General features: G+C 43.8%; 1 protein-coding gene across 2 annotated transcripts; it reads left to right on the top strand.

The window, feature by feature from the left end:
• Window positions 1–410: 410 nt before the first annotated feature.
• Window positions 411–22350, top strand: TELO2 (telomere maintenance 2). 2 transcript variants are annotated; one of them, XM_077274633.1, is made up of 21 exons: window positions 411–640; window positions 1265–1612; window positions 2465–2745; window positions 3014–3082; window positions 3578–3725; window positions 4218–4320; window positions 4421–4489; window positions 4738–4879; window positions 4954–5090; window positions 6249–6349; window positions 6429–6518; window positions 11089–11177; window positions 11621–11709; window positions 11810–11926; window positions 12067–12138; window positions 12459–12623; window positions 14390–14481; window positions 14848–14947; window positions 15043–15107; window positions 15194–15309; window positions 21165–22350. In XM_077274633.1, the coding sequence occupies exons 2-21, from the start codon at window positions 1284–1286 to the stop codon at window positions 21269–21271; spliced, it is 2481 nt and encodes an 826-aa protein (XP_077130748.1). In that variant the 5' UTR covers window positions 411–640; window positions 1265–1283; the 3' UTR covers window positions 21272–22350. The 2 variants fall into 2 exon arrangements, with proteins under 2 accessions (XP_077130748.1, XP_077130749.1); XM_077274634.1 differs by lacking the exons at window positions 14848–14947; window positions 15043–15107; window positions 15194–15309; window positions 21165–22350 and adding an exon at window positions 14563–14599 and having other exon boundaries at window positions 501–640.
• The last annotated feature ends 15 nt before the right edge of the window (window positions 22351–22365 follow it).

Here is a 22365-nt window from a genome sequence, read left to right as displayed (position 1 = left end):
TTGTGGCGGGGGCGTCATTACTTTCTAAAGGGGCATAGTTAGTGGGCGCAATACCTGGCACCCCACTGCTGTACGGGAGCCTTATATTATGGCCCAAAGTGACAGTAGTCCTCTAAATCAGTACTGATGAGACCCCATGTGTCACCTTTCAGGCCCCTGGCACATGATAAAGCCATAGACGAGGCCCAATGATCAATTGCTACTATTTTTGCCAAGCAGGTGGTGCTGATTTTCCATATCTAGGGGGATCTATGCCTTATTCTTGGGAATATAAGGGTTTTGTGCAATGCTGATGGCATTCTCTGAACAAGGCTTTACAGCCCAGTGACTGGATCGGTTTACACACCATAGAAACGCTGCAGATATCACAGACCAGTAGTAATATACAGCGACCACAAGAGGGCGACAGAGTAGCGCTGCCCAACACAACACGGGATCAGGTTAGAGTGTGTCACGTGACTGGAACCTTTCTCCGCCTGCACTGGTTCAGCCCGTTGGGTGTACCAAGATGGCTGCTCATAGCTTCCTGTGAGAAGACCAAGATGGCCGCGCTCACGGTTTAAGCCTTGCAGAGCGATGGATAAGTGACATTTTCGCTTGGAAACGTCTCCCGAGTGTTGTCTGATTATTCCTAGGGCAGGTAAAATATCATTAATTCAGCATGTGACCTGTAATACTTATTACTATGAGGATGAGTGTCAGGTGTGCATGTCTTCTAATGTATGGGACTGGGGGGTTATAGCAGAAGAACAGTTTGGGGCCATTTTCAAGGGTCCCTGAGTGCATGTTTGTTGTTTATACTGGAAATCAGTGCTGGGACTTGTAGTTCCTCATACATTTAAAGGTGTCGTTCCTTCTAACGCTTGTTTCTGTGGAATCGGACTGTGTAGACTGTAAACTGTGTTTGGGCTACTTTTTACATATTCCTTCCTTTGCAGCCCAATATTATTCCTCCAAATTGGAAAAAAAAGCAATTTTTTCTACTGGTTTTAATTTAAAATCCCCTGCTGTTTTATGTACACAGCTCCCATGCGTTCTTATGTGTTTCCATACTATGTGTATCTGTCCTCTACTTCTCTATAACATGTGGTCTGTCAGGGCGGACGGCGGGATCAGACCACGTAGGGCAGTGGCCACCAGCATGCAGAACTACAACTCCCATCATGCCCTGCAGCTGTAGTTTTGCACCAGTTTGAGGGCCATGACACGGGGTTTGCTGTATGCGATCATTATTCTGATCCTTGTGACGCTTTCTGTTTTGTAGGGTTAAAGGTTCTCACACGATGGATCCGGACGTTCTTTCCGTGCGTTCTGCTCTCCAAGACATCATGGCCGAATTACCCAAGATCAGTGATGGAGACCGGCTGGTGGAGGTGCTGTCTGGTGCCAAGCGCTACCTTGGGGAAGGAGAGGACACAGCGTCTGCTCAGGAAATTTCCGAATTCAACAGAACACATTACACTCCTTTCCTTAGGTTTTTGGTGGCTCATATGGGACCCCAGTGGTTTGACCTTTTGACTTCTGACCGTTTGGATCTTTGGGATGTTTTTTTCTTAGGTGGTCCAGCGGACCAGGCTTTCCTAGTACTGATGGACAGCTTGGTAAGAACAGGGTGAGTATATACGAGGCGACTACAAAATGATCATTTTCACACGTCCGGCGTTCACCGCCCAAGTACGGACAATATTGTCCTGACCGTCCGCGGCTCTCCGGACCCCCGAACCAAACAGCCTTATATATGCCAGTGAGGCTGATAAGATCGGCAGACCCGCTGCCAGTCCTGACATTGTGATCCATACACAGCCGAGAACATCAGACATGCGAAACCTGCCCTAGGCCTTGGCCACATGTTACGTTTTTGCCGTGCAGTTTGGAAGGGTAAAAAAAAAAAATCGTATCAGAAAAGTGACATTTTCTAAATCACATGAACATGCTGCGTATTTTTTTTTTCCTGGTGGATTTTAACCATCAAATTTGCAGCGTCTCAATTCTTTCAACGTTTTTCACTAATTCAAATACATTGAAAAGAAAACAAAAGCGTCAAAATCATCCATATTTTACAATTTTTTTCCTCCTAAAACTCTGTTTTGTGGCACAGAAAAATCTGCTGCAAATACTCAACATGTTCACTTATATAGGTCACCTTCAGAGGAACATAAAATGCGTACAAGGAAGAGAATTCCCAGCATTTTCCCCTTTAATATCCCCCTCTGCTTTTGCTGTTATTTTGACTGTTCTGAGAAGAGGAACCATTTAGTTCCTCACAAATCTGTGCCTGGTTGTAAGACATCTGGCTGCACCAGGAGCCTCCCCCCTCTGCCCTTATCTCCAAGAACATAAAGGCCAGACTATTTACTTGTATTGCTCATTTTTTCCTCCTTTGATTCCCTTTTCGGACTGATTTCCATTCTGTCCATGCCATGTTCAGCTCCCTCCAGCACAACCCGCTCTGCTCTCATTCCAGGCCCTGCGTCCGCCTCGATCGCTGTATTCACGTGCTGGAGAAGTTCCTGCAGCGCGGAGCACTCGCCGACGTCATCTGGGAGGTTTGTCAGCAGCAGCTGGAGGCGACACCGACTCCGATTTTGCATGAAGCCGTCCTGACGAGGATCTGCAGCTTACCCGATCACCTGGCCAATTGTCTCCAGAAACACAATAAAGCCGCTTTCTACCCTAAAAACTATTACCCCCGCCTGGGGAACGCCATTCTGCGAGTACTACAGATGGTTTCTGTATCTCTAAGAGGTGAGGGGAGACGTAAAGAAAATATATAGGTGTGAGAGTTACCAAAACTGGTGCAAAGGGAAGGTGGAGCAGATCACTGCCGTCAGTTCCCACAGAGCTGGTACCTGATCGCCTGCACTAGTTTTGGCAAATCTCACCCCATCCCCCATTGTTTGGGCCTTATAGGACTTCTCCGACTGATGGAGCATATCGGGATGATCTGCTCTGCCGTGAAAATGAGGAATTGCTCTGTAACATCAGGAAGCTCACACTATTCTTTTTTTCTTAGACGGGAAAGGTTGCTCCATCTCTTTCGTATCTCAGGTCCTGGGTAAAGTCTGTATGCAGGGTCGGCAGCGTGAGTATCCTGGAGATGATTTCCTAACCACTGTAGTCCAAAAACAAAAAAGGGTGAAACAACCATTTTTCCATATGCCCTATTATGTGATCATCATTGGGGTGGGGCAGGGACTTATTCCTGGAAGTGGCAGCTGCAGTGGGAATGGACAGCTGTATGGTGGGGGTCCGATAATTGCACCAACTCTCATTTAAAGAGTTAACTGGGTCGTCCTATTTCTGTCATTTATTTTATACACATGGGATAGGTCACCGGTGGGACCCCCGCATCAGTCATGAGAACGACTGTCAGTGGAAAGTGGTCGGAGCTCCCATACAGATGAATGTAGAGAGCTGCACATGTGCGGCCACCTCTCCGCTGACATCGGACCATGATGGTGCCCACCCGTATCTGTCATACATTTCTAGTATGCCTTAGTGAATGAGATAAACTTTGCATAAAGGGGTATTTCTATGTCGGTATGTAAGAATTGTGAGGACTTGTATCTGATTGCAGGGGAGCTGTTTTCCGTACTGGTCCCTCGGCTGACCACACTGGTCCAGTCGGACTGCATCTGGCAGAGGATGTGCTGGAGGCTGATCGAGTCTGTCCCTGACAGGTGGATGGAGCCGGTGGTAACTGGGCTGGTTCAGACAGCAGATGGGTAAGTGCCGCATGATTAGTTAGATCTGACCTGATGATCTCCTTCTTTAATTAATGAAAATTATTTAGGTTCCTTAGGACTGTCTTATCACATCTCCTCTATGGGCATTACTATTAAAGGGTATGACCAACTTTGCAGCCATTTTTGTATGGCTTTGACACATCTTAAGGACTCACGCAGACGTCCATGAAATAGGGTCCAAGGACGGACGGATGGACTGTCTGACAACGAGTCTCCTGACCTGAACTCAGCAGCCTCTTATACGCCTAGGAGGCTGGTGAGATCAGATCAGAAGACCTGTGGCCAGTCCGTATTTCACGGACCACTGTATGAGCTCTAATTGGGGGGGAAGCATCTTTTCTATATCGTTTTGATGAAAAAAAAAATCTCCAACTGTGTTGTGTATGCAGCTCTAATGCAGACCATTGTGTTGCCGTGGTTCCAGACTACAAACAGTTCCTGCGTAGTCTGATCCTCCTTTGTCGTTCTCAGGTCGGCGTCTCTCTCGCAGTTACTGGGAGATCTGGTGCTGAAGAATAAGAAGACGCAGTTCTTACTCACGCAGAAGATGCTGTTCCTGCAGTACGGTGTCAAGGTGATGATCGCACTGCGCCCGCATCATTGCTCTGAGGAGGTCGCATCGTTTGGGTTTTAAAGGTGTTTTTTTTTATTTTAATTTTTAATGTCCTTGTTAGAAAGAAATGCTGCAGAGCGTCCTGGGCTACCTGTCCATGGAGAGCAGTCGCCGGCCGTTACTGACGAAGGTAGGTCTGAACAGGGGCGATAAGCAATGACTTTAAACTCCTTTCTACAAAATGTATCCGATCACCGCTGACCATGACGCCGGCGGCTCAAGCCGGGCACCTCTGTGTCCATCACATAGCCGGGACAGCCATGAGGTACCCATTGTAGGACAGCGAGCGGAGATCTTAAAAGTTTGATACAGAAATTAGAAAATTGTCGAACTTTCCATTACACTCAGAATATAACTTTATATATTGTACATTCCCAGATTGTGAAGCAGCTCCTGGACGTGTGGTCGTCGGGCAGCGTGGTCAAGCACTCGCCGTACCCCCAGCTCCTCCACCTCAGCCGCTCCATTTTTATCTGCTTGTTTCTTTTGAACAAAGAAGAAATTGCTGCCTGCAGACCGGGTACGAGCTCGTGAACCGCGGCCGCACTGTGTCCATATTGTTCTCCTTAGCGCTGACTTTCCCTTCTCCTCCAGAGTTGCTCCTGGCCCTGACTGCCGGGACTCGCCTGTATCTGGACAGCTCTGTTCCCCCCGTCAGATGTTTGGGCATGGTGGTCGCTGAGTGTCTGAGCCGGTACTTGGAGCCTGACGGTCCTACTCTAGCTTTCCAAGTGAGACTTTCTGTGGCTTTATTACCAAGGTCACTATCATAAAAAGCAGAGAGACGGGGATTATTCCCAGCATTACAGGGTGGGGTACTATTGTCTGCAACACTGGGGGTCCTGCTATTTGTTATGTCCCCCAATTAGCCAAAAATATATAGATATAAGACACATAAAACATTTACTCTCTGTGTACACACATTACTGATCCTGAGTTACATCCTGTATTATACCCCAGAGCTGCACTCACTATTCTGCTGGTGCAGTCACTGTGTACATACATTACATTACTGATCCTGAGTTACATCCTGTATTATACCCCAGAGCTGCACTCACTATTCTGCTGGTGCAGTCACTGTGTACATACATTACATTCCTGATCCTGTAGTTACATCCTGTATTATACCCCAGAGCTGCACTCACTATTCTGCTGGTGCAGTCACTGTGTACATACATTACATTCCTGATCCTGTAGTTACATCCTGTATTATACCCCAGAGCTGCACTCACTATTCTGCTGGTGCAGTCACTGTGTACGTACATTACATTACTGATCCTGAGTTACATCCTGTATTATACTCCAGAGCTGCACTCACTATTCTGCTGGTGAAGTCACTGTGTACATACATTACATTCCTGATCCTGTAGTTACATCCTGTATTATACCCCAGAGCTGCACTCACTATTCTGCTGGTGCAGTCACTGTGTACGTACATTACATTACTGATCCTGAGTTACATCCTGTATTATATCCCAGAGCTGCACTCACTATTCTGCTTTTGGAAGCATGCATGAGTCTAAGGGTATGTGCACACGTTGTGGATTTGGCTGCGGATCTGCAGCAGTTTTCCATGCGTTGTACAGTACCATGTAAACCTATGGAAAACCAAATCCGCAGTGCACATGCTACAGAAATTTCCGCGCAGAAACGCTGCGGTTTATTTTCCGCAGCATGTCAATTCTTGTGTTTTACACCTATTCCTTAATAGGAATCCACAGGTGTAAAAACGCAGGCAAATTCCGCACAAAATCCGCAGAAAACTTGCAGGTAAAACGCAGGGCGTTTTACCTGCGGATTCTGCAGAATCTGTACGGAAAAATCCGCAATGGAATCCGCAACGTGTGCACATACCCTAAACCTACAAATGTAAAATATTAATCTTATAGTATCAAGAAAATGAGGAAATCAAAGATCTGAAGTCTCTGCTGACTCCTCCATCCGTCTGTGCAGAGGATCCTGCGGTGGCTGTGACGGTCACATCTGAGAGGTAAATGGATGGCGTCCACCTTGTTGGTTCCCCAGACCTCCGCATCTTGTGCTCATGTCTGTATATTACGGCTTCACAGCTCCCGGTCCGCACATGATACGTTTAAGAATAAAGACAAACCGGATGGAGGGCCCAAAGTGGACACCGGAGCGGACTCTGAACTGGATAGGTGCGTGATCAGTGGTGTGCCAGTGTCGTAGTTCTGTGCATATAGCACAGCTGAAGAGGCGGTATTAATTACCGTATGTACCATATTTGACAATAATAGATATATATGAGTTTATGTAGATATTAGTGGTAGCAAACTGGGCAATTGCACTGGGCCCTTTTTTTCTGGTGGCTCTCAAAGACACGGAACCCGAGGCTCAAACTAAAACCAACCAACATCATGTAGCGTTGTATAGCAGTATTATTTAGGAATTTAATTGTAGTTTTATATGCAGCAATAACTACACCTAAACATATCAGGTAGGTGCTGCTTAGTCCTGCACATCGGCTTGAAGGAATTTTACAAAACAGCTTCAGCTTTGCTATGTTGGTTTGTTTTCTCCCATGGACTGTTCTCATCAAGTCCTCCAGCAATATTACGTACTTTACAGGACTTTCTCCTTGTAGTCCTGCCATGTACAATGGTGGACTCACTAAATATTAATATCTAATGTGAGAGAGACCTTTAGTTGTTTAGAAGTGACCTTGGGTTCCTTTGTGATCTCACCGACTACTATACGCTTTGCTCTTGGAGTGATCTTTGTTGTCCGACCACTCCTGGGGGAGGTAATAATGCTCTTCAATTTCTTCTATTCTTAAAAATCTCTTTTGTTCGGGCCGTGATACACTGGCACAAACGTGAAGATCAAACGGTGATAGATCCCGGTTTAATTTCACCTTCAACTCGGGACTAATCACGCTCCATAACGGGTGCCTGCCTCTATCAGCAGCGATCACTGATGGTGGCATTTAAGTGTACTGGTTTTCAGGGTGCACTTGTACTGGTTACCATCGCAAGAAGCAAATGGGCTGGACTTAATAGAAGTATCATTTTCCCTTTATATTGTCGCACAGTTTCGCAGGATACAGATCAAGCAATTTGTGCAAACACAGGTTTAAATCCCCTAAAGGGGACTAAAAAAAGTGAATGCATTTACGTCTGCAGCCGCGGTGCCTGTTTTTTTTGGCTTCCATAATTCTGAAACTGCAGGAAAATGGATCTGGTAGGCCCCATTGTTTCAATGGGTCGTCTCATCATAAATAGGTTACTTTTCAAAGTAACTTTGTGATGATTACAAATGGCACTTATTAAAAATCTGCTACTTTCTCCAGAACAAAGAGATTTTTTTATTTTATATTACTTCTTGCCAAGTTACCGGCCACCTTTACTGTCTAGCAGTGGTGGTCGTATTCGTAGGCTAGGAGAGCACAGTATTATGTGGACTGTATATGGCAGTATTATCCTGTCGGTGTATGGGGGTATTATGTGGACTGTATATGGCAGTATTATCCTGTCAATGTATGGAGGTATTATGTGGACTGTATATGGCAGTATTATCCTGTCAGTGTATGGGGGTATTATGTGGACTGTATATGGCAGTATTATCCTGTCAATGTATGGAGGTATTATGTGGACTGTATATGGCAGTATTATCCTGTCAGTGTATGGAGGTATTATGTGGACTGTATATGGCAGTATTATCCTGTCAGTGTATGGAGGTATTATGTGGACTGTATATGGCAGTATTATCCTGTCAATGTATGGGGGTATTATGCGGACTGTATATGGCAGTATTATCCTGTCAGTGTATGGAGGTATTATGTGGACTGTATATGGCAGTATTATCCTGTCAGTGTATGGAGGTATTATGTGGACTGTATATGGCAGTATTATCCTGTCAGTGTATGGAGGTATTATGTGGACTGTATATGGCAGTATTATCCTGTCAGTGTATGGAGGTATTATGTGGACTGTATATGGCAGTATTATCCTGTCGGTGTATGGAGGTATTATGTGGACTGTATATGGCAGTATTATCCTGTCGGTGTATGGAGGTATTATGTGGACTGTATATGGCAGTATTATCATGTCGGTGTATGGAGGTATTATGTGGACTGTATATGGCAGTATTATCCTGTCAATGTATGGGGGTATTATGCGGACTGTATATGGCAGTATTATCCTGTCAGTGTATGGAGGTATTATGTGGACTGTATATGGCAGTATTATCCTGTCAGTGTATGGAGGTATTATGTGGACTGTATATGGCAGTATTATCCTGTCAGTGTATGGAGGTATTATGTGGACTGTATATGGCAGTATTATCCTGTCGGTGTATGGAGGTATTATGTGGACTGTATATGGCAGTATTATCCTGTCGGTGTATGGAGGTATTATGTGGACTGTATATGGCAGTATTATCATGTCGGTGTATGGAGGTATTATGTGGACTGTATATGGCAGTATTATCCTGTCAATGTATGGAGGTATTATGTGGACTGTATATGGCAGTATTATCCTGTCAGTGTATGGAGGTATTATGTGGACTGTATATGGCAGTATTATCCTGTCAGTGTATGGAGGTATTATGTGGACTGTATATGGCAGTATTATCCTGTCGGTGTATGGGGGTATTATGTGGACTGTATGGCAGTATTATTTGGTCAGTGTAAGGGGGTATTATGTGCACTGTATGGCAGTATTATCCTGTCAATGTATGGGGGTATTATGTGCACTGTATGGCAGTATTATCCTGTCAGTGTATGGGGGTATTATGCGGACTGTATATGGCAGTATTATCCTGTCAGTGTATGGAGGTATTATGTGGACTGTATATGGCAGTATTATCCTGTCAGTGTATGGAGGTATTATGTGGACTGTATATGGCAGTATTATCCTGTCAGTGTATGGAGGTATTATGTGGACTGTATATGGCAGTATTATCCTGTCGGTGTATGGGGGTATTATGTGGACTGTATGGCAGTATTATTTGGTCAGTGTAAGGGGGTATTATGTGCACTGTATGGCAGTATTATCCTGTCAATGTATGGGGGTATTATGCGGACTGTATATGGCAGTATTATCCTGTCAGTGTATGGAGGTATTATGTGGACTGTATATGGCAGTATTATCCTGTCAGTGTATGGAGGTATTATGTGGACTGTATATGGCAGTATTATCCTGTCAGTGTATGGAGGTATTATGTGGACTGTATATGGCAGTATTATCCTGTCGGTGTATGGGGGTATTATGTGGACTGTATATGGCAGTATTATCCTGTCGGTGTATGGGGGTATTATGTGGACTGTATGGCAGTATTATTTGGTCAGTGTAAGGGGGTATTATGTGCACTGTATGGCAGTATTATCCTGTCAATGTATGGGGGTATTATGCGGACTGTATATGGCAGTATTATCCTGTCAGTGTATGGAGGTATTATGTGGACTGTATATGGCAGTATTATCCTGTCAGTGTATGGAGGTATTATGTGGACTGTATATGGCAGTATTATCCTGTCAGTGTATGGAGGTATTATGTGGACTGTATATGGCAGTATTATCCTGTCGGTGTATGGGGGTATTATGTGGACTGTATGGCAGTATTATTTGGTCAGTGTAAGGGGGTATTATGTGCACTGTATGGCAGTATTATCCTGTCAATGTATGGGGGTATTATGCGGACTGTATATGGCAGTATTATCCTGTCAATGTATGGGGGTATTATGCGGACTGTATATGGCAGTATTATCCTGTCAGTGTATGGGGGTATTATGTGGACTGTATATGGCAGTATTATCCTGTCAATGTAGGTAGGTATTATGTGGACTGTATGGCAGTATTATTCTGTTAATTTGAAAAAGAGCCCCAGAGACATATTAATATGGTATCATTACCATGCGTATAATCGCATGTATATGCTAAATTGCATAATATACAGAAGCAAAACGACTCAAACATGTAATAGAAAAAGAGGAGGACAAAAGAGTCTGATGCTAATAGATAGACGAATAGTCAATAAACTTTATTAAAATGTGAATAAATACAGATAAAAATAGTGTAATGAATACACACACATACAGTCCATGGAGCAATCAGGTTAAAGTAACACTATAAGGTACGTGACAGAATTCCAAATACTAGTGAGTGCCGGTATCACCTGCCGCACTGAATGGGTTAGTCAAATAGAGTAGAATATGCCCGCTGTGGAGTAGTGGCCAGTGTTGCATTCATATACGTACAGCTGACTCAGGATAAAGAGGCAGGGGACTATCAAGCTGTACAGCTCCCAAATGAATAGTAACCATACCGCAAAAGAGACAAGCCTAGCATAGCCGGACTACCAATCTAATGATGAAAGCAGCGTAAACCACAGCAAAGGACATCATGACAACCAATATTTACCCATATTAGGTGTGTCAGGCGTCCCGGATCTCACTCCCCAACGCACGTTTCGGTGCGAATCCACCTTCTTCAGGCGCCAAAATGTGGATTCGCACCGAAACGTGCGTTGGGGAGTGAGATCCGGGACGCCTGACACACCTAATATGGGTAAATATTGGTTGTCATGATGTCCTTTGCTGTGGTTATTCTGTAGTAGTATTATATTGGTAATCTTCCCTCATATCATTAGTGAGGACCATATTTTTTTGATATCCCAGCCTGCTACTGGCCTCCATATTTTTTTTTCTTCCATTGATTTTTGTGCTGTAGCTTTTATTTTCTGACCGTTGTCTCCTTATTCCCGTGGACAGTGACGATGACCTGTGTCCATATGACATGAGCACCGACACCGAGCTGAAGAAAGGCAAAATTCCAGCATATATCCGGGACTGTATGGAAGGTGGGTGATCAAACTGGAGAGTAGAAAAAAAATATTTTGCTATCCTCGAAAGTAATGTTATAATGCTATGATATGACATCACGTTCTCATTGGCGGGGTCCGACATCGGGGACCACTGACGCTTGGTCCCAGGAGACTGTTCCCCGCTGTTTAGAAAGTGCTGACGAGTGATGAGCAAATGGGCTGGGATAAGGTGTTATCTGAGCATGCTCTAGTGCTACCGAGTGACTTCGGCGTGCACGAAAAATATGTATGAGTCCCCGCACCTGTTAGACAGCCACAAGACATGCAGCCGCCAGGACTTGCCGAAGACGGTTGTCGACAGCAAACACGTGCTGAAGAATAGAAACACTTCCTAATAAAGTTCTAAAACTTTTTAATTAACGCCATGAATAAACTGGGTTTACCTATAATATTTTTTATAGAATTTTCTATTTTCTTAGTGCTGCTTTCGGAAGATTTGGAAAAACTAGAGGTGACCATGGCCTCAATATCCTGCTTGATTCGATCAAACCCTTCTGCAACCAAAGAGGTAAAAATGGAGACCACGTAAGAAGACGGGAAAGAATAATGAGCAACGCAGCCATGAGTGTGTGGTACGGGGTAAATAGTAATGGTTCTACCTCCGGTAGGTCAGCACCGAGCTTGTCAAAATCCTCCTGCACCTCGATGACCGCCCCGGCGTGGAGAATTGCCCACAGCTGAGATATGCAGCCATGGTGTCGGTCGCGGTTATTGATCCTGTACCCGTAAGTGTCTGCACTCGTTACTTATCCATTAATATGTGTTTTGAAGTTGGGAAACTTTGGTGCGGAAAATCCCCTCTAAGCCCCCTGCATCCAATACCGTTCTTCCATCACAACTAAACCTTCCTCTTTTTTTTCTACAGGTGTCTCAGTATCTCACCGGAGAATTCTACTCCTTAAACTACAGCCTGCGACAGCGGATGGATATATTAGATGTACGTCTGTCCGTCCTATGGTTTTCTGTTGCTGTGTCCCCAGCTGCTGTGCAGTCTGATGTGTCTCCATGGTGACAGACTACAAACAAACCCCCTGTGTTGTCAGATTCCGCAGTCACGCTCCCGTCCATTTGTCCCCTACACATGACGGCAGTGTGACTGCAGGATGGGTCTAACGTAGAGACACATGGAGGCGCCTGGATCTGCTGTGATTTGCAAACTTGCATGATATTTTCGATGCTTAGGGACAATGCAAAAGGGATTGGTTGCAGAGGTAGTGTGGCGGGATTTATACAGAGCGGCTTCTCCTCTTACATCAGGTTTTAGTGGCGGCAGCTAAGGAGCTGGCGGAGGCCCCAGAGGCAGCGACGGGGGAAATCCGGCCTTCAAGGAGCCCACAAAGGAATGTGAAAGATGACGCACCCGAGGACTGGAAGAAACTTGTAGAAGAGAGGATCGCAAACAAGACCAGACGCTTCGCCAAGGTGGATACAACATAAGTATTGTGCGGGATAGTTATCCTGAATGTCTGTATGCAGGGAGCTCCCCCTAGTGATGACAGCAGACAGGATATTATCATGTATCTCTATATGCAGGGAGCTCCCCCTAGTGGTGACAGCAGACAGGTATAATCTTATCCTGAATGTCTGTATGCAGGGAGCTCCCCCTAGTGGTGACAGCAGACAGAATCTTATCATGTATCTCAGTATACAGGGAGCTCCCCCTAGTGGTGACAGCAGACAGGTATAATCTTATCCTGAATCTCTATATGCAGAGAGCTCCCCCTAGTGGTGACTGCAGACAGGATCTTATCATGTATCTCAGTATACAGGGAGCTCCCCCTAGTGGTGGCTGCAGACAGGATCTTATCATGTATCTCTGTATACAGGGAGCTCCCCCTAGTGGTGACAGCAGACAGAATCTTATCATGTATCTCAGTATACAGGGAGCTCCCCCTAGTGGTGGCTGCAGACAGGATCTTATCATGTATCTCTGTATACAGGGAGCTCCCCCTAGTGGTGACAGCAGACAGAATCTTATCATGTATCTCAGTATACAGGGAGCTCCCCCTAGTGGTGGCTGCAGACAGGATCTTATCATGTATCTCAGTATACAGGGAGCTCCCCCTAGTGGTGGCTGCAGACAGGTATAATCTTATCCTGAATCTCTATATGCAGAGAGCTCCCCCTAGTGGTGACGGCAGACAGGATCTTATCATGTATCTCTGTATACAGGGAGCTCCCCCTAGTGGTGACAGCAGACAGGATCTTATCATGTATCTCAGTATACAGGGAGCTCCCCCTAGTGGTGGCTGCAGACAGGATCTTATCATGTATCTCTGTATACAGGGAGCTCCCCCTAGTGGTGGCTGCAGACAGGATCTTATCATGTATCTCTGTATACAGGGAGCTCCCCCTAGTGGTGGCTGCAGACAGGATCTTATCATGTATCTCTGTATACAGGGAGCTCCCCCTAGTGGTGGCTGCAGACAGGATCTTATGATGTATCTCTGTATACAGGGAGCTCCCCCTAGTGGTGGCTGCAGACAGAATCTTATCATGTATCTCTGTATACAGGGAGCTCCCCCTAGTGGTGACGGCAGACAGGATCTTATCATGTATCTCTGTATACAGGGAGCTCCTCCTAGTGGTGACTGCAGACAGAATCTTACCATGTATCTCTGTATACAGGGAGCTCCCCCGAGTGGGACTGCAGACAGACAGAATAATCTTATCCTAAATCTCTATATACAGAGCGCTCCCCCCTAGTGGTGACTGCAGGCAGACAGAATAATCTTACCCTGAATCTTTATATGCAGAGAGCTCCTCCTAGTGGTGACTGCAGACATGATCTTATCATGTATCTCTGTATACAGGGAGCTCCCCCTAGTGGTGACTGCAGACAGGTATAATCTTATCCTGAATCTCTATATGCAGAGAGCTCCCCCTAGTGGTGACGGCAGACAGGATCTCATCATGTATCTCTGTATACAGGGAGCTCCCCCTAGTGGTGACAGCAGACAGGTATAATCTTATCCTGAATCTCTATATGCAGAGAGCTCCCCCTAGTGGTGACGGCAGACAGGATCTCATCATGTATCTCTGTATACAGAGAGCTCCCCCTAGTGGTGATTGCAGACAGACGGATTCTTATCCTGCATGCAGCTTCTTCTAATGGTGGTTGCATAAAAAAGCTTAGAACTCGGTGTTGTGCAGTGTAATGTTGTGGTCGGTATATATTTTCACTGTAGGGTCAAAAAAGTACCACCCCAGCGTCCACACCAAACAGATTTCATGGAGTTGTTGGTCACTTCTTCTTTCCACTTATACAGAATTATGACAGGTACGTTATCCACATACATTTTATGGGTTTTTTTAATTCTTCCGCCAATAGTTAAGGAATTTTTTATTTCATTTGGTCCAGTGACAGAGGTGTGGTCAGATAAGTAAAAACTGGGCGCAAGGAAAAAGTTGATTACCACTGCAGCCAATCACATTGCTTCTTTAAGGTCTTGTAAAACAAGATCTGCAATTTGATTGGCGGCTACTTTTTGTCTTGCGCCATCTTTGATGCGGAGCTTCGCTATCTTGTCTCCCGAGCCTCACATGCGCATCTAGCATATGACCGTTAAGGCAAGTGATTGGCTGCAGCGGTATATGGTGCTTTCTTTTCTCTTTTTTGCCAATTTTTTTTTATACTTCTTTCAAGGCCCATCGTGACATTTGACCTCCTGGGGGAGGATCGTCTGATCCTTGGCCGACTAGTTCACACTCTGGGCATCCTGATGCATCTGGCATTAAATGCGACGGTAGTGTATACACGTGCGGGCTGCGGGAGTGACATGCGGCTTATATAGGTGTATACGGGGGGCTGATGCCCTCACTCTGCTCTTGTGTTTCCCAGATTGCTTCTCAGATAGGGAAGTCGTTGCTGGAGTTTGTCTGGGTCCTTCGCCTTCATACTGACCCGTAAGTGCGTAATAAGTCCATATATCGCCCACACGTAACGCAAACACATGTAAGTGACCGGCTTTATTTTATGTCTTGTTTTACAGCTTTGTGAGACAGGGTCTCCTCTTCTGTGTCTCCACCATCCTTCTAAGTGTCCCCTGGGAGCAACTCATGACCGACATGTCTGATGAGGTGGTGGAAATGAGGTGCTGGTTGGCAGGTGAGATGGATGAGAAAATATCATAAAGCATGGGCGAGTCTCAATGCGTCCTATACCCTGGTCAGGCGTTCAGTCCGATCCTCCATGACAGGTGGTCTTTACTTCTGCGCCAGTAATTCTGGCTGCTCCTTGGACTTAATAGACCCCATAAAGTCGTAATAAAACTCAGAAACCCCCATGATAACGGTGAAAGATTGACGGGCGCAGAAATAAAAATTGCCTGCCACAAAGGTCTGGACTGGGCCACAAATCGCTTTGCCCAACTCTAATCTTGTGTTGTTGCTTCCTCTCTATCAATACTATGTAGATACAGATCAAAATAAAATCTGTATACAGCCGGCTCCCCCTAGTGGCAGCAGCCGAAAGAGAGATTTTTTTTATATTACTCACCTCTACTGCTATGCAAATGGAAGCCAGTGGTATGGGAACTATGAAACAAACTTGGATGTACTCTCTTTTTTTTTTTTACTGCATGTGTGTGTGTATGTAAGTATGTATGTATATGTGTGTGTGTGTGTATATATATATATTATATATATATATATATATATATATATATATATATATATATATATATATATATATATATATATATATATATATATATATATAACATACACACATCCATATTTGTAATTTGTGTATAACCCCCACTGATGTACAGCACCATGGAATCAATGGTGCTATATAAATTAATGATGAAATATATACTGTGTGTATATATATATATATGTATATATATATGTATATATGTATATATATATATATATATATATATATATATATATATATATATATATATATATATATATATACTAGCTGTACTACCCGGCTTCGCCCGGGTTAATGACTGCTGTTAGCAAAATAGAATGTGTTAACAAAAATTTATTCTGCACACAAAAACCACAAAACAAATAGATAGAAATGTAATTATTAAAAGGCAAAAACTAAGCAAATAGAAGCATTTCACAACATATATTAGCTTTGTTATACTGAGAATGTCTTTGTTGCCTATATTAACCAATCAGAGCTCAGGTTAATTAACTGTAGCAAAATAGAAGCTGAGCTGTGATTGGTTGCTATTGGCAGCCTGATAAATCCCCAGCCAACAGGAAGCCCTCCCCCCTGGCAGTATATATTAGCTCACACATACACATAATAGACAGGTCATGTGACTGACAGCTGCCGTATTTCCTATATGGTACATTTGTTGCTCTTGTAGTTTGCTTATTAATCAGATTTTTATTTTTGAAGGACAATACCAGACTTGTGTGTGTTTTAGGGCGAGTTTTATGTGTCAAGTTGTGTGTGTTGAGTTGCGTGTGGCGACATGCATGTAGCGACTTTTGTGAGATGAGTTTTGTGTGGCGACATGCGTGTAGCAACATTTTGTGTGTTGAGTTGCATGTGACAGGTTAGTGTAGCAAGTTGTGTGCAGCAAGATTTGTGCATGGCGAGTTTTGCGCGTGGCGAGTTTTATGTGTGGTGCATTTTGAGTATGTGCAAGTTTTGTGTGAGGCAACTTTTGCATGTGGTGCAACTTTTGTACATGTGGCAATTTTTCTGTGTGTGCAAGTTTTGCATGAGGTGAGTTTTCCATGAGGTGAGTTTTGCACGTGTGGCGAGTTTTGCGTGAGCCTAGTTTTGCATATGGCGAGTTTTGCATGTAGCGAGTTTTGAGTGGTGACTTTTGTGTTTCGACTTTTATGTGGCGAGGTTGGTGTGTGTGTGTGGTGAAATGTGTGCTGAGGGTGGTATATGTGTTCAAGCACGTGGTAGTGTGTGGCGCATTTTGTGTTTGTGTTCATATCCCCGTGTGTGGTGAGTATCCCATGTCGGGGCCCCACCTTAGCAACTGTACGGTATATACTCTTTGTCGCCATCGCTCTCATTCTTTAAGTCCTCATTGTTCACATCTGGCAGCTGTCAATTTTCCTCCAACACTTTTCCCTTCACTTTTTCCCCATTATGTAGATAGGAGCAAAATTGTTTGGTGAATTGGAACGCGCGGGGTTAAAATTTCACCTCACAACATAGCCTATGACGCTCTCGGGGTCCAGACGTGTGACTGTGCAAAATTTTGTGGCTGTAGCTGCGACGGTACAGATGCCAATCCCGGACATACACACATACATACATACACACATTCAGCTTTATATATTAGATATACCTGTATGTAATCTCCTGTATATAGTATATACCTGTGTGTCATCTCACCTATATATAGTATATATCTGTGTGTCATCTCCTGTATATAGTATATACCTGTATGTCATCTCCTCCTATACATAGCATATACCTGTGTCATCTCCTCCTGTATATACTATATACCTGTAGGTAATCTGCTCCTGTATATAGTATATACCTGTGTGTCATCTCCTCCTGTATATAGTATATACCTGTATGTCATCTCCTCCTGTATGTAGTATGTACCTGTATGTCATCTCCTCCTCTATATAGTATATACCTGTGTGTCATCTCTCCTGTATATAGTATATATCTGTGTGTCATCTCCTCCTGTATATAGTATATACCTGTGTGTCATCTCCCCTGTAAATAGTATATACCTGTGTGTCATCTCCTGTATATAGTATATAGCTGTATGCCATCTCCTCCTGTATTAGCCCTCGTTCACACGTTATTTGGTCAGTATTTTTACCTCAGTATTTGTAAGCTAAAATGGCAGCCTGATAAATCCCCAGCCAACAGTAAGCCCACCCCCTGGCAGTATATATTAGCTCACACATACACATAATAGACTGGTCATGTGACTGACAGCTGCCGGATTCCTATATGGTACATTTGTTGCTCTTGTAGTTTGTCTGCTTATTAATCAGATTTTTATTTTTGAAGGATACCAGACTTGTGTGTGTTTTAGGGCGAGTTTCGTGTGTCAAGTTGTGTGTGTTGAGTTGCGTGTGGCGACATGCATGTAGGGACTTTTGTGAGATGAGTTTTGTGTGGCGACATGCGTGTAGCAACTTTTTGTGTGTCGAGTTGCATGTGACAGGTTAGTGTAGCAAGTTGTGTGCAGCAAGTTTTGCGCATGGCGAGTTTTGCGCGTGGCGAGTTTTATGTGTGGTGCCTTTTGAGTATGTGCAAGTTTTGTGTGAGGCAACTTTTGCATGTGTTGCAACTTTTGTGCATGTGGCAATTTTTCTGCGTGTGGCAATTTTTCTGCGTGTGCAAGTTTTGCGTGTGGCGAGTTTTGCACGTGTGGCGAGTTTTGCATGTGGAGAGTTTTGCGCGTGGCGAGTTTTGAGCGGCGACTTTTGTGTTTCTACTTTTATGTGGCGAGGTTGGTGTATGTGTGGTGAAATGTGCACTGAGGGTGGTATATGTGTTCGAGCACGTGGTAGTGTGTGGCGCATTTTGTGTGTGTGTTCATATCCCCGTGGTGGTGTGATTATCCCATGTTGGGGCCCCACCTTAGCAACTGTACAGTATATACTCTTTGGTGCCATCGCTGTCATTCTTTAAGTCCCCCTTGTTCACATCTGGCAGCTGTTAATTTGCCTCCAACACTTTTCCTTTCATTTTTTCCCCATTATGTAGATAGGGGCAAAATTGTTTGGTGACTTGGAAAGCGCGGGGTTAAAATTTCACCTCACAATATAGCTTTGACGCTCTCAGGGTCCAGACGTGTGACTGTGCAAAATTTTGTGCCTGTAGCTGCGACGCCTCCAACACTTTTCCTTTCACTTTTTCCCCATTATGTAGATAGGGGCAAAATTGTTTGGTGAATTGGAAAGCGCGGGGTTAAAATTTCACCTCACAACATAGCCTATGACGCTCTCGGGGTCCAGACGTGTGACTGTGCAAAATTTTGTGGCTGTAGCTGCTACGGTTCAGATGCCAATCCCGGACATACATACATACATACATACATACACACACACACACATTCAGCTTTATATATTAGATATACCTGTGTGTCATCTCTCCTGTATATAGTATATATCTGTGTGTCATCTCCTCCTGTATATAGTATATACCTGTGTGTCATCTCCCCTGTAAATAGTATATACCTGTGTGTCATCTCCTGTATATAGTATATAGCTGTATGCCATCTCCTCCTGTATATAGTATATACCTGTGTGTCATCTCACCTATATATAGTATATATCTGTGTGTCATCTCCTGTATATAGTATATACCTGTATGTCATCTCCTCCTATACATAGCATATACCTGTGTCATCTCCTCCTGTATATACTATATACCTGTAGGTAATCTGCTCCTGTATATAGTATATACCTGTGTGTCATCTCCTCCTGTATATAGTATATACCTGTATGTCATCTCCTCCTGTATGTAGTATGTACCTGTATGTCATCTCCTCCTCTATATAGTATATACCTGTGTGTCATCTCTCCTGTATATAGTATATATCTGTGTGTCATCTCCTCCTGTATATAGTATATACCTGTGTGTCATCTCCCCTGTAAATAGTATATACCTGTGTCATCTCCTCCTGTATATAGTATATATCTGTATGTCATCTCCTCCTGTATTAGCCCTCGTTCACACGTTATTTGGTCAGTATTTTTACCTCAGTATTTGTAAGCTAAAATGGCAGCCTGATAAATCCCCAGCCAACAGTAAGCCCACCCCCTGGCAGTATATATTAGCTCACACATACACATAATAGACTGGTCATGTGACTGACAGCTGCCGGATTCCTATATGGTACATTTGTTGCTCTTGTAGTTTGTCTGCTTATTAATCAGATTTTTATTTTTGAAGGATACCAGACTTGTGTGTGTTTTAGGGCGAGTTTCGTGTGTCAAGTTGTGTGTGTTGAGTTGCGTGTGGCGACATGCATGTAGGGACTTTTGTGAGATGAGTTTTGTGTGGCGACATGCGTGTAGCAACTTTTTGTGTGTCGAGTTGCATGTGACAGGTTAGTGTAGCAAGTTGTGTGCAGCAAGTTTTGCGCATGGCGAGTTTTGCGCGTGGCGAGTTTTATGTGTGGTGCCTTTTGAGTATGTGCAAGTTTTGTGTGAGGCAACTTTTGCATGTGTTGCAACTTTTGTGCATGTGGCAATTTTTCTGCGTGTGGCAATTTTTCTGCGTGTGCAAGTTTTGCGTGTGGCGAGTTTTGCACGTGTGGCGAGTTTTGCATGTGGAGAGTTTTGCGCGTGGCGAGTTTTGAGCGGCGACTTTTGTGTTTCTACTTTTATGTGGCGAGGTTGGTGTATGTGTGGTGAAATGTGCACTGAGGGTGGTATATGTGTTCGAGCACGTGGTAGTGTGTGGCGCATTTTGTGTGTGTGTTCATATCCCCGTGGTGGTGTGATTATCCCATGTCGGGGCCCCACCTTAGCAACTGTACAGTATATACTCTTTGGCGCCATCACTCTCATTCTTTAAGTCCCCCTTGTTCACATCTGGCAGCTGTTAATTTGCCTCCAACACTTTTCCTTTCATTTTTTCCCCATTATGTAGATAGGGGCAAAATTGTTTGGTGACTTGGAAAGTGCGGGGTTAAAATTTCACCTCACAATATAGCTTTGACGCTCTCAGGGTCCAGACGTGTGACTGTGCAAAATTTTGTGCCTGTAGCTGCGACGCCTCCAACACTTTTCCTTTCACTTTTTCCCCATTATGTAGATAGGGGCAAAATTGTTTGGTGAATTGGAAAGCGCGGGGTTAAAATTTCACCTCACAACATAGCCTATGACGCTCTCGGGGTCCAGACGTGTGACTGTGCAAAATTTTGTGGCTGTAGCTGCTACGGTTCAGATGCCAATCCCGGACATACATACATACATACATACATACACACACACACACATTCAGCTTTATATATTAGATACACAATTTACTTTTTTTATTCATTTATTTTTTTTTAGATATAGCAGAGACAGACGCTGATGAAGACTGTCGTCGTCTTGCCATGAGTGGCCTGCTGCTAATGGAGAAATTACAGAGTAACCTCCAGGCATCGCCCGACGTCTGACCCTCTGAGCGGATGTATGGCTGACATGGAGACCCTCATATGTTTGCATTATCCAATATCCGCTTCATACAATCTCCGATAATCCGGCACATGGGATGGGGTCGGTGTTGGATGCCAGATGAGCTGTAATCCCAGAGCTTTGCTATATAATATGTATCTTATTGGTTATGGATTAACCACAGGAGACGAGAGACGGATGAAACTGAGAACATGACGTTACCCGTATGATTATGTGAAATAAAGACATTTTCTACTAAATAAAGAAACATGTCATTTTTTTTTTCTAACTATTTTTGGGGGGTTACTATTACATAATCGTTGGTTGTCGCATGTTTCAGTTATCAAATGCTCATTTTAATACGTCTGACATGTTGTTTGCAAAGTAAGTACACCAGCCTCATCAGGTCCAAGAGATCTATCTAATAATAATGTACTAGCATTACTTTGTATTAGAGAAATCTGTTGATAGATCCATTCTTAAGGGGTAATCGCTTCTGCTTCAGGAGGTGAGCGGAGCCCTGGACTGGAGCCCTGAGATCCAACTCCTTTCTGTCCAAGTTTTTGTTTCACCAGATTTTTTTTTTTTTCATCTACATGCTGCCTTTTATTTTAAGGTCAAAATTTGATCTGTTTTTGCAGATTTTGCAATCCATGTCAATTTTGCCGATGTTTTTTGTGTGCGTCGTTTTCAATTTGCATATCTTACCTATAGACCTAAGTGGCTTAAGTTTGCAGGAAAAAATATCTGAGATTGTTACGGATCTGATGCAGATGTGAAGAAATATTTAAAAAAAAAAAAAAAAAATTTAAAAATATAGAATATAATCCACTTTGTGAGGGATTTCTACCCTCCTAGCAGGACTTCTGTGCTGGTTTCGCCACATTCTGCTACTCAGGGGCTCTAGGAATGTCACTTAAAGGGGTCGTGGTGGAAGTCGCTAATTTGCAACACGATTTTGTGTAGATTTGCTGCAGAAGTGTTTTGATTAAATCAACTAAGTGTGAACATACTGTTATAAAGAAAAGCTGCTCTAGATGTCTTATATTCATTGCTAATAAAAGCATTTATTAAAACAGACATGTCAGGTGAGATG

The sequence above is a fragment of the Ranitomeya variabilis genome, chromosome 7, assembly GCF_051348905.1.
Source record: "Ranitomeya variabilis isolate aRanVar5 chromosome 7, aRanVar5.hap1, whole genome shotgun sequence".
Taxonomy (NCBI): domain Eukaryota; kingdom Metazoa; phylum Chordata; class Amphibia; order Anura; family Dendrobatidae; genus Ranitomeya; species Ranitomeya variabilis.
Note: the sequence above shows the minus strand (reverse complement) of the source record. Positions and strands in the feature narration are given on the sequence as shown.